The sequence below is a fragment of the Alosa alosa genome, chromosome 4 (genome assembly GCF_017589495.1).
Source record: "Alosa alosa isolate M-15738 ecotype Scorff River chromosome 4, AALO_Geno_1.1, whole genome shotgun sequence".
NCBI lineage: Eukaryota > Metazoa > Chordata > Actinopteri > Clupeiformes > Clupeidae > Alosa > Alosa alosa.
In genome coordinates, this window is record NC_063192.1 from 26,706,874 (window position 1) to 26,720,428 (window position 13,555).

Here is a 13,555-nt window from a genome sequence, read left to right on the forward strand (position 1 = left end):
GCGTGCATGCATGCATATGTGTGTGTGTGTGTGTGTGTGTGTGTGTGTGTGTGTGTGAGAGAGAGAGAGAGAGAGAGAGACTATCAGTGCATGCTCGTCTATTTGGTATGTCACAGAGCCAGCTGTGAGTTGTATGAAAGGGTATAGGCGTACTGCTGAAAGCGCTCCAGGTGATGGTCATTGGCTTTTTCTTCCTAAGCCCCCTCCGCACGCTCATTCGTATTTTGTAAACCTCGTGACTCTGTTTCCTCGCCTCCCGCCGGGTTAACCGGACGAGTCAAGGCAGGGGAAAAGTGCTGAGGGTCAAAGTTTGCGGCGATGGTGGGCTCTTTCCAGGCAGAGAGGTGAAGGACTGCGTGAGCGAATGGAGTTGAAGAAAGAAATCAACGGAAAGCCACACAGATAAAAGGCCAGAATGGTATGAAAGGCAGATGACAAAGTAGACCAACGCCAAACGAGTGGAGTTTGTAAAACAAACAAACAAACTAAAAAAAGAAACAAAAAAATTACACATCATCTAGGCTTCCCTCAAAGCATGACAAATAAGTGGAAACCCACACAGTTCTACAACATCTCTCCATTCTTCACAATCACACACACACACACACACACACACACACACACACACACACACACACACACACACACACAAATCAGCCTGGAAACAAACACTGTTCTGTGTAGTAAGCAGACATGTCCTTCAGGGGAATGCAGTGAGTGGTGAGGACACTGTCCTGGAGTCTTGGAGGGCTTTGGCTGCAGAGGGCAGAGCTGTCTCTACTCTGAGAGAGGGGTACAGTAGGAGCTATCTGGACACCATGTCGGTGTGTGTGTGTATGTGGGGGGGGGGGTCCTTGGCCACGCCCGGGCCAGGTTGGCTGGATGGTGTGTGGGTGTGTGTGGGTGGGCGATGCAGCTTGGTTTGGTGTAGTGGGTGGGTCAGTAGTCGTCCACAGGTGCCATATCTCTGCTCAGGCTAACGGACACATTAGTGTAGAGAGTCCTCCGGGACACTAGAGGAGAGTAGCGCAGGTTGTTGAGACCGTCCAGGCTCTGCCTCTCCTTGGAGCGCCGCAGTAAAGTGTACCTGGGGGAGGGGGTTCAGTTTTGCTGTTTAGCAACACACCAAACCAAAACATTACCATACAACATACCATAGTCCCATAGCATAGCCACATAACATAACCACACAACTGATGGCAATCAGAGGTTGATTAGCTTCCCTGAGAGGGTGTCCCCTGTCTCATACCAAACCTGCCTGAACCTGTCAAGTAATCATACATCCTGTCAGTAAGTCAATCATGTTTATGGAGGTCAGCTACTGTATGTAAACAGGGTCTAAAGTCTATATCTGCCATCTCCCTCAAGTATGTCACACCTACCTTAACAATTTTTACAACAGTTTTTAGTCTCTTCAAAAGCTCATGACATGATTAGTTCAAAAAGGTGCAGAATTAGAACATGAACCCCTGCATCACAACCAATCATCTTACTTAAAGGAGAATTTCGGTGTGATATTGACCTAAAGTGTATTGAAACATGATACCGAGTGTGAACGTATGTCTCATAGCCCATCTTGGCTTGTCCCCTGCACTCCAAAATCTGGCTAGTTAGCCCGATGCTACCAACAGCTTTTTCAATAGTGGTGCCCGACATCGGGCTAACCATGCAAATAAATCACTGTTTTACACCCATTTCATGAGGCTCAATGTATCTCCACACTTCATTGGTAGACTTCGAGGGCCCTGACATTTAAAGCGAGACATTGAGAACTTTGAAAAAGCACTGGTAGTTTACTTACAAGGCGATTTATACAGACAGTATCTTCATCGAAGTTTGGCGTTTGCAGCCATCTTGAATTTAGTCACGATAAGTCGAAGCATCGGTAAGAATGAACAGGTATGATAAGGGATCAGATTCCAAAAATAATTCAGTGGAAATGCATGGATTCCAGTTTCTTCCAGTAGCAGCAACTGGAATCCATGCATTTCCACTGAATTATTTTTGGAATCTGATCCCTATCATACCTGTTCATTCTTACTGCCGCCGAATTTATCGACTAAATTCAAGCTGGCTGAAAACGCTAAACTTCGTGAAGATACTGTCTGTATAAATCGTCTTGTAAGTAAACTACCAGTGCTTTTCAAAGTTCTCAATGTCTCGTTTTAAATGTCAGGGCCCTCGAAGTCTACCAATGAAGTGTGGAGATACATTGAGCCCTCGTAAATGGGTTTAAAACAGTGATTTATTCGCATGGCTAGCCCGATCCCGATCCCGATGACTTTAGGTCAATATCACACCGGAATTCTCCTTTAAAACAGACTGACCAAAGCATGTCATTAAAACATTATAACACATGCCATGTCTCCTCAGTGGTAATCATGGCACTGGCTGTTCACTGATACAATGGGCATTTATGAGTATGTACTAATAAGCTGTCATAGCACCATGGATTTGAATTTAAGACAACATGACACTGTTATATTAATAAACACTGAGCGTCATAACAACTTTTAATAGTATCTGTTGTGAAATGCTGTTGACTCATAATAAAGAGGTGTAGTACCAGTGATCATGCGCCAGTGAGGAACGGCCTGACTAATGGTGCTATTGCCACATACCACTACCCACATATATATATATATATATATATATAGAGAGAGTCAAGACTCATGGCATGAGTATTATGGGGTGTGTCTTCACCTTCCAAGGAACTGGACTTCTCCACGATGGTGGTGTGGGATGGACATGTAGCGACCAATATCTCCAGGTGGTCGGCTCACTGAGTACCCGGCATACTGGACCCTGTTCAAGATGGCAACACACACACAGACACACGTTAAATCAGTGCCTTGTATACACTTGTAGCTGGCATATTTATTAATTTACATATTTTGCTGGTCAAACTTTTTAAATCCATACACATGGGACATGGATAACAATTCTCTCAGAAAGACTCAGAAAGGCAGAATAAGATTTAAAGGTTTAATTCAGAGAATTTGACAAAGTTCCGTAAAATTATCACTAAAACAACTAAAAGTGTAGCGTTGGCGTAGGCCCAGACAAAGTGTGCCTTTTTGCCATGTCTGCATGTAGTGTCCATTTATCCCCTTATAATCACTCACTGTGGTCACTAGGGCATCTGATTCTCATATGCAGCTCTAGTGAAAGTGACACTGAGTGACAGGGAGAGACAATGGCAGAGGCAATGCTGTGGGTTCACTGACATACACACATGCAGTCACACAGAAATGCACACACACACACACACACACACACACAGACACACACACATACAGACACACACAAGCACACACGCACGCACACACGCACACACACACACACACGCTGCTTTAGTACAAACACACGCATGGCTTTTCACTACACAGACTTTGTAGTGAAATTTCATGCTTTGTTTGAGTTTGTTTTTGGCTAGGTAGACCGCCCTCAGAAAGCCAGTTACTGGAAGAGTGGACGGTGTGCCCTTTAAAACACACACACACACACACACACACACACACACACACGCGTGCACACACACACACACACACACACACACACACGCGTGCACACACACGCACACACACACACGCACACACGCGTGCACACACACACACACACACAGACAGACACACACACACACGCGCACACACAAACACACGCGCACACACAAACACACGCGCACACACAAACACACGCACACAATGGTGCTTATGTGCAAACAGAGATGCCAACACAAGCCTACAGGAAGTGGAAAGGTGGTAAGAATCGGGCATGAACTGAAGTGGGCCACATCATAAAACAGACAGGAACCATCTAGGTCACAGTTGAGCTAGTGGCAGCTGGTCTCACCTGTTCCACAGGTCGTCATCCTCGCCACCCCATCCCCAGAATGCATTGGGAAAGCCATTGATCTTCCTAAACTGCTCCACAGTCAGACCGCTCACACCGCCAAAGAACTCGTGGTATGGAAGCCTGTGAGGCACATTTAAATATATTTAATAATATATATTAATATATTTTTTCAATTTAACCAATGCTTAAACTCAAAGCCATTCATGGGGACATAAATGAATGCCATTAGAAGTACTGTGTCACAGGTCCCCTTATCAATGGAAGAAACTCAGGGTGTCATTACATTACATTTGGATGCATTTTTTAAACCAAAATGTCATAATGAATAGACATGAGAAGGCGATCTGAGAAGACTCTTCACCTACAGTGCTGCTATTCACATTTACATGATGTGTAATTCATCTAGCAGACACTTTATCCATAGTAACAGATGGTGCTGATACAATGCACATTCATATCAGTGTGTTGTCAGCATCTCCCTCTACATATGGAGTTCCAGAAGCATGTGTCAGTGTAATATGAGGCTGTGATAGGCAGAGACAGGGAGTACACATCTCAGCTTCGGAACATCAAAGTTCTAGCACATCATTTGTTTCAACACCATTCACTTCATCCAGCTGATTCCAGCTAGCACAACTCTTCAGCCAGGTACAGTTGATCATCTAGTTAGTGATTATCACCTGTGCTAACTGCACGTGCAGGTAGATGGAATACATGGCAGGACGTCTTGATGTCCTGATGTGTTGACGTCCACCTCTGGTGAATGGCCATATGTTGGACTTACATGTAGGAGTACTTGTTGAGTTTGACGGCAAAGTGTCGCGGCATCTCTCCGCAGCCGTAGTAGTTGCGGTCGTTCTCCATGATGTGGTCCACGTCGTGGAAGACCATGCAGTCCCAGTCCAGGTCCTTCATGGCCTCCTTGAAACCGACGTTGAACAGCATGGCGCGGTTAAACGGCTCATTGCCCGCCTAGAGAAGAGCGTGTCCCCACACACACACACACACACACGCACACACACACACACCACCACGCACACACACACACACACACACACACACACACACACACACACACACACACACACCACACACACACACACACCACACACACACACACACACACACACACACACACACTCACACACACACACACCACACACACACACCACGCACACACACACACAAACACACCCACACCCACACACACACACACACACACACATACGCACACCACGCACACACACACACCACTCACACACACACACCATGCACGCACACACACACACACACACACACACACACACACACACACACACACACACACACACACACACACACACACACACACCACGCACACACACACACACACACACGACACACACACACACACACACACACACACACACAGTCAGTTAGACCGTGGGTGAAACTGTCCATCCAGCTGTGATAACATCACTTGTATAATCACGCATAATTGCCTGGTTGCCTTAGATCACTTGTTTGTTACACGTGATGGAAAATGGGATGTGTTGATGCGTGAGTGACGGTGTGAGTCATATCTCACTATTAGGGCAATTACACCATGTTTTCCATTAGGAAAGCATGTAATGCATGTGATAAGACACACAGCAGTGAGTGTTGCTCAACATTACACTACAGTACACAATGAACTCTGAACAGATGTGTTAACACAGGACAGGACTCTCTCTCTGTCTCTCTCTCTCTCTCTCTCTATCTATTTATTTAGCTATCTACCTCTGTGTGTATGTGTGTGTGTGTGTGTGTGTGTGTGTGTGTGTGTGTGTGTGTGTGTGTGTGTGTGTGTGTTGATGTTTGTGTGTGTGTGTGTGTGTGTGTGTGTGTGTTTGTGTGTGTGTGTGTTTGTGTGTGTGTGTCCGTGCGTGCGTGCCCACTCATGCACTGATAAGTTTTAATGGTGCTTCCGTTATTGCACCATTGCTGTGTGCTTGACATACTGACTGTTCATTTTTTTCCCAAGTCCTCTATGGTTTCAGTGCAGTGGGTTGTGAAAACAGGATGTGTGATCAATGTCGTGTCTGTGGTGGACAAACCGTGTCTGTGGTTTTTAGTGCCGGGTGGGTTGTGGGGGAGGGGCGGAGGAGGAGGCCTACCCAAAGATTGTTAAGGCGGAGCAAGATACTTCGTTGTAGTTCATGTCTATGGGCGCGAAATGGGGATCGAATCCTGTCTGCATAAAGAGGCGTGTCGATGACGTATTGACGAGCGTAAGTTGCAACCGGCCAACAGCAGCGGCAGAAATAACCGGCGCACACCTGATATAAGGTTGATTTTCTCCAGACTGGATTGCTCAAAAATGCTAAAAATGTACCTGAAATGTTCAGAAGGGTTTGAGGATCATGAAAACGTGCCCGAAATTCACATTCCTAACTCTATAGAACCAAGACCTTAGCATATGTGGTGAAATTCTGATCTATGCCCGTAGACTTCAATGGAGCAGTCGCTGCCACTGCTCTGCATAAAGGGGGATTTTGACCCCCCCCCCTCGTGCGATCCGGGTTCCCGGAAGTGGCTCCTGATGAAATATCTTGCTCCGCCTTAACAATCTTTGGCCTGATCATGCGGAAGTGCGGCCTGCCCAGGGCAAAAGTTGGGTTGTGGGGGAGGGGCGGAGGAGGAGGCCTACCTGTTCAATGACGTAGAAAGCAAACTGCAGTCGCTGTCTCTGTAGGATCGGTATCAGATGCCTGAACAGGACGGGCAGGTGCTCGTGACGGTTCCGGAATGGCACCAGTATCGCCACCTAGAACATGGGAGCGAGAAATGCAGTTGTGTCTCTTCTCAAGTTTCTCTCTCTCTCTCTCTCTCTCTGATGTGATCCAAAAGAGATAAGAAGGAGCTTTCTGGCAGACGTTCCTCTGCTCTCTGCTTAAGCAAGAGGGCTCCCTGGATGCAAACAAACCTGTTTCCGCACCTGTCGCCATGGCAACTGTAACTCTCCCCACAACCCCCACCCCTTGTTTACCCTCTGGAGTGCCAAAACCCAGTACAGTTTTAGAACAAGAGTCAGGCATCAAACGCGTCTTTTCAAAATGAGCACCCATGGCTTGATGTGCATAGTTAATCTCTAGCGTAGATGAGCTGACAGCGTAGATGAGCACAAACCACCCGCACACATAAATGTAAACACACACACACACACACACACACACACACACACACACCCGCGGGTCTCAGACGGTGCTGACTGACTGGCAGATGTCGGTGCTGAAGATGACAAAGTGAAAAACGGTGCTGTGTGATGAGCAGAGGAGAGACAGAGGCCATATCCCTCTCAGTGCAAAATCAGTATACAGAGAGCTCCCTGTGTAAATAGGGAGGGACTTAAGGTTGAAAGCATGATCTTGAAACATCAACACACACACACACACACACACAAACACACATGTGCCTTTTTGCCATGTCTGCATGTAGTGTCCATTTATCCCCTTATAATCACTCACTGTGGTCACTAGGGCATCTGATTCTCATCCGCAGCTCTAGTGACACTCAGTGACAGGGAGAGACAATGGCAGAGGCAATGCTGTGGGTTCACTGACATACACGCATGCAGTCACACAGAAATGCATGTGCGCACGCGCACACACACACACACACACACACACACACACACAGACACACACAAGCACACACGCACACACACACGCACACGCACACGCACACGCACACGCACACGCACACGCACACACACACACACACACACACACACACACGCTGCTTTAGTACAAACACACGCATGCTTTTTTACTACACAGACTTTGTAGTGAAATTTCATGCTTTGTTTGAGTTTGTTTTTGGCTAGGTAGACCGCCCTCAGAAAGCCAGTTACTGGAAGAGTGGACGGTGTGCCCTTTAAAACACACACACACACACACACACACACACACACACACACACACACACACACACACACACACACACACGCTGCACACACACACACACACACACACACACACACGCGTGCACACACACACACACACACACACACACACACACCTTCCATGTGTGCATGTGCCTTGGAGTTGAAGTTGAAAGAGAGCCTGTATGACGCAAACAAACTAAAACCGAGTATGCGTGTGTGTCTGTGTCTGTTGGTTGGTTTGTGTAAGTGAGGTTGTGTGTGTGTGTGTGTGTGTGTGTGTGTGTGTGTGTGTGTGTGTGTGTGTGCGTGTGTCTGTTGGTTGGTTTGTGTAAGTGAGGTTGTGTGTGCGTGTGCGTGTGTGTGTGTGTCCGCATGTGACGAACAGAGCTCATTATTGTGGCTGGGAGGGTGTTCTGCGTCTCACCTTCCAGTGTGGGATGCAGTCGTGAGGTTTCCAGTGTCCACCCCTGCTCAGGCTGGGCTCCTGCTGCAGCAGAGACCTCTCCACCATCTCCAGGCCAACCTCACTCATGTTCACGTCCACCCCACCCTCTGCACAGCACACACACACACACACACACACAACACAACAACAACAACAACAACAGAACCATCAGTACACAGAGAGCGCAGTAGTAGACAGAGGGCAGTGTCTGGGGCCACCGCAACGTTACTAACTTTACTTCAACATTACTGATACAAGATACAATAGGAAGTACTTTTCCATGTACTCTAAATATGTTTAGATAATATAACATATTATGCTCTTTTTATGTCCAAAGCAGTTATTGTTATGATGATGCATTAGGCATATTTTCTATTGAGAGGATTTTTTTGTCAATTATTTTTTATTGATTCAATTTGAGACCAAAGACAAACAAACAATAGCAATGCTTTGGAAATGAGTTGGGGGAAGTGGGGCAGGATGTTTTATTGTTTTTTTTTTTACAATGCTTTTCCAGTGTTATCAAGAGCTTGTTTCTTTATTTCATAATGTTTAGAGTGGTACTAGCTTTTTGTGGCTGTGTGTCTGGCAGCCCATACTCACTCATAGAGGGCAGTCTCTCTGGGCATAACTGGCTGGGCAGGTAGGTGAAGCCCTCGGGCAGGAAGGGGGTCACTGGCACGTCGGGCTCACTCAGGTTAAAGTCGTAGGCATAGTCTGGCAAAGTCAGCAGTAATCAATCGGTCAGCATTTAAAAAGTGTGCCTGGGCTCTGATCAACATCATAGACAGGGCAAGAGAACCCACCCCCCACCCCAAATTCAATTGTGAAGCCTTATTGATTTTTCTGGCTAATATGTCACACATTAGCCACACTGTCCAGCTTCCTTCCCTCTCTCACCTCACCTGACCCTGTGTGTCTCACTCTGTCAGTCTGTCAGTGAAACAGTCTGTTGGCCCTCGTCTAACAATAGCAGTCACATGGAGGGAAACACTGGGGAAAAGCTGATCGTCTTCCTCCTTCTCCTCCTCCTCTCTTTTTTCTTTCTCTCTGTCATTCCGACTTGACTGTCTGTGTTTTGTCTTGTCTGTCTATGTGAGTCTGTCTGTGTCCAAGTGTGTAGCTTCCGACCATTACCTGTGCCATTGGCGCTGTAGGCACTTCGCACCACCTGTTCAAGGACCTTTTCACCCATGACCCGCATGTTCTCCTTGATCTGGATCCCACGGGCCTGGACCATAAACAGGTACTCATTCACTACAATCAGAAACGGGAAACAGAGACAGAGAGAGACAGGGAGAGAGAGAGAAAGAGGGAGAGGGGGAGAGAGAACTTTAGTCAGGGTCCAGAGCATAAAGGGGGCACTCAAAAACAACCATGTGTCCATGAACAATACAATAGATAAATAAAATGCATAATCAGTTCTGGAGACCATAACTGGGTTTACTCATTTACTTTGAGAGGAAGAGCAATCAAGGCCCTGGTACAATCAGAGCCAAACATCTCTAATTAGAGTCTCATAAGCTGTATCAGCCTAATGTGATTGTTTGGTCTTAATTCTGTTTTCATTGCTACATGAGAAATCATGAACAGGAGAAAAAATAAACGTCTGAAAGACCTATAATGTTCGACGGCCCAAAAATGCACATGCATCTCTGTCAACTGAAATGTAGTTCGGTGAAGGTTTGCTTCTGTAGAAGGCCTGGCTGTGACCATTTAGATAGGGAGTGAAAGGTAGATGATAAGTCAGAGGTGACCGGGCCTGAGGCCAACAGATAACATGTGAGGAGGAAATTGACTCATTGCAAATAGGTGTGAGGGGCAACCAAAATGGAGTGTGCGCACACACACACACACACACACACACACACACACACACACACACACACACACACACACACACACATCAAAACGGAGTGAAGCAGTCGGCGTGATTAGCCAGGAATGTTAAGTGGGTGCTGTGAACTCCACAGGCACAATCCCACATTGTTTTCTCCCCTTTTGTCTGAGATCTGCCGTGCCACCTGACCCAGAGCAGCTGACTGTAAAGACCCGTCCACACCGCCGACCACAACTATAAAGACTGACTATCACTATAAAACCAACTGACCATCACTATAAAACCAACTGACCATCACTATAAAAACAATTGACCATCACTATATAAACAACTGGCAAAAGCTATAAAGACAACTGACCATAACTATAAAAACAACTGTATTGTCAACCCCAACAATATGAATGCCCACACTGACCAAAGATAAGGAAAGTCTCCCGGGAACATTCGCAATGCTTATTAATGTCATTTCTAAAATTCGATGGGAGGCTGATTGGCCGTCAGCGCTTCTATAGTGACTAACAATATTGTTCTTCATACAGTATGCAGTGTGTCCATTTGCATATAGTTCACCTAAAAACATTGATTCAGAAGTGCCAAACATGCACATTCAGCACAATCTCAGCCCCAATTCTCTGAGAACAGCTCATGACAAACATCCTGAACATATTTCTTTGTTCAAACAAACTGTAAAGTAAACACACACTTTTCATGGCTGGTGAATCACAATGGAGGTTGAACCAAGTGGGAAGTTAGGAGTAGTGTTAATGACCAACTGGCACTGCATACCTGATACCTGACGTGCAGGAGAACCAGTAGTGAAAGCAGCACTGCAGTGACAGAACGCCAGACAGTGGTGAAATGGAATGAGATTCTCTATTCATCAGTCAAGGAAGTGAAAGAGCACACACACACACACACACACACACACACACACACACACACTTCCTCATACTTTACATCTTATCAGATAAGCAAATGCTAGAAGTCCATTTTTGTTGTTTTTCGTAATGGCATTGCTTGAGTGATGATTCTCACTATTGTGTGGCATCACACACTTCACAACCATGACAGACAGAACACACACACACACACACACACTCACACATACACACAGTCCTCTCAACTAAGAGAACAAAGAGCATCCCCACGGCTGCACACTTCACGGAAACTGACCCTGTGGTGCTCTCATCTCACCCAGGACAATTGCACTATTATTAGGTGTGCTCTCCCTTCCTTATAAGCAGAGCAGAGCAGTGGACTCAACAGTCAGCCAGTGCCTTAGTCACCCAGGAGTGGTCACCCTTGGCAGGCAAGCGGGCTTAATGAGCGGCCTGCGAACCACGGAAAGGGCTGCCCTATGGCCAGGTTAGATACGGTCAGTACACAAATAAGAGGCTTCGTAGTACCTGGGCTTCACTACCCAGTGGAGGAACTGAAGTGGTACTCTACTCCAAGAGGGGACAATAGAAGTGTATTACTAACATATTTATATAACATGCTATTGTAGTTACTACTGTAGGTAGGGTAGTGTGATTGTGATTGAGTTCATATTCAAAATGTATGTGAATGCACAGAGAGAAGTAGTCTGACTGTGTGTGTGTGTGTGTGTGTGTGTGTGTGTGTGTGTGTGTGTGTGTGTGTGTGTGTGTGTGTGTGTGTGTGTGTGTGCAAACTGAGGACACAAGGGTTGTGCCTGTGTGTGCTTTATTAGATCACTCTTGTTATTTTGGTGAGTTTCAGTCTCTCCAGGGGGGTACAAAGTCTTGTTTGCATTTGTTTGTATGCGTGTGTGTGTGTGTGTGTGTATGTGTGAGTGAGAGAGAGACCTTTCATTAAAAGCCACCCATGAATGTATGTACAGTGTGACTTGTGTGTGCATGCATATTTGTATGTGTGTTTGTAATATAGAGAGAAAGTGTGTGTGTGCGTGCATGTGTGTGTGTGTGTGGGGGGTTGTTGGCACACTCTGTTGTCACAAGGTTAGGGGTATAAAACAGGGGACAATGACCCTCTGATGAAAGGGGGCATGGTGCTGGGATAACCTTCAGTGCATAGCTTCAAGTCATTGTGCACCACACTATAGTTGCTGCTTTCAGACACGTCCTCCGCAGTATATGCAGTTAAACGGAGGTCCGACCCTTCAGGTAATTCAGATATAATGCTAACATTCGGACATGTGAACGACACCGACGCACATGAGCAGAAACTCTCCGTGGTTGTAGGGCTGGGACGGTATGGATGTTTTCTTACCGCGGTCGGTAAGCAAGAAATTACCGCGGTTCCGCGGTATACACCCCCCCACCAAAAAAAGACAGCCGCAGCAACTTCAAAGACCACTGGACCAAATGCTTCAAACATGAAAGAAATAAGCAGTTTATCAACAAGGCTATCACGATTTTAGAACTGTTACATTCATGACTCTTATGCTAATGTTACAACGGTAGGCTACCACACGTTTTAATGGCTGTGTCAGGTTGTAGGCTAACAAAGGTAAGTCCTATAGCCTAGACCTACATGTCGCTGTTAAGTAGGCTTGGGTATCGAATATCGAGTATTGGTTGGAACCGGGACTATCTTTGCGATTTTCCCGGAATCGTTCAAAAGTTTAAATTTCGATTCCTAGTTTCGATTCCCAATCCGCCGACTGGAAGAAGAAACGGCTGAACACCAACGAAGAAGCGCATAGTTCATAGAATTAAAATTCATGGAGAATGTCAGACTATTTCATTCAGAAAGCAGGGTTCCCGCGGATCCTTAAAACATCTTAAATACAATTGAATTTTCGAAAGAGAGGTATTAAATGTGCGTATGGGACCGCCAGCGAGTGCAAGAGAATGAGTGATGTCTCCATTCAGTTTCGTGTATTTAAAACGCAATTGTATAAGTGACTAGGCTATTAGGCTACGGGAGGAAGTGTAGTGGTTGCAGAGTGAAGATGTTTTTCACGGGTTTGGTTAAAGGTGTGAAAACGGTAATACTACAGTAGGCATATGTACAAAATAATATGCCTGACGTTTTCGTGATGTAGCTGAGGCCTGAGAGATAGACAGGTAGCCTACGTGGAATGAGGGAGCCTATGGTAGAATGAGCGGGAGAAAGAGTTGGTAAGCCAGTTAGCACAAATATATGTTCGAATTTAGGCCGGACATATGGATTTTAAAAGCCCTGTCCGGCATCCGGCTTAGCCTGAAGCCAGATGCTCAGTTGTTCTCCTTTTTGGAGTTGCGCTTAGCATCTAAGGTCTTTGCTCGGACGCAGCATCGTTTCACAAACTATAGACGCGAAGACTGCTGGTCAAATTATGTGCAGTGCTTCGCAATCAGGAGGAAATACAGTATATGTTAAGTTGATCTGTTTGCATCTTTCCAGCGTGTGTTGCTGGCCTAGCTTAGGGAAGAAAATATCTGTCAAAGTTATAATAGCCTACCTGTAATATCTGCCAGCAGCTTGCTTGCCAGCGTTTCCCAGTAGGCTAGGCCTACTTCGCAAAAGTTGTGAAATATAACCGCAT

General features: G+C 46.0%; 1 protein-coding gene across 1 annotated transcript in view; it reads right to left on the reverse strand.

The window, feature by feature from the left end:
• Nucleotides 1–846: 846 nt before the first annotated feature.
• b4galt5 (UDP-Gal:betaGlcNAc beta 1,4- galactosyltransferase, polypeptide 5) overlaps nt 847–13,555 on the reverse strand; it is a 41,760-nt gene continuing 29,051 nt past the window's right edge. Inside the window, exons 2-9 of the mRNA XM_048240446.1 lie at nt 9,342–9,461; nt 8,808–8,921; nt 8,184–8,311; nt 6,524–6,640; nt 4,640–4,827; nt 3,853–3,975; nt 2,704–2,805; nt 847–1,087 (exon numbers count right to left, since the gene is read on the reverse strand). Of these exons, the coding sequence (XP_048096403.1) occupies nt 940–1,087; nt 2,704–2,805; nt 3,853–3,975; nt 4,640–4,827; nt 6,524–6,640; nt 8,184–8,311; nt 8,808–8,921; nt 9,342–9,461 (1,040 nt within the window). The 3' untranslated portion in view covers nt 847–939. The remainder of the gene's footprint in view (nt 1,088–2,703; nt 2,806–3,852; nt 3,976–4,639; nt 4,828–6,523; nt 6,641–8,183; nt 8,312–8,807; nt 8,922–9,341; nt 9,462–13,555) is intronic.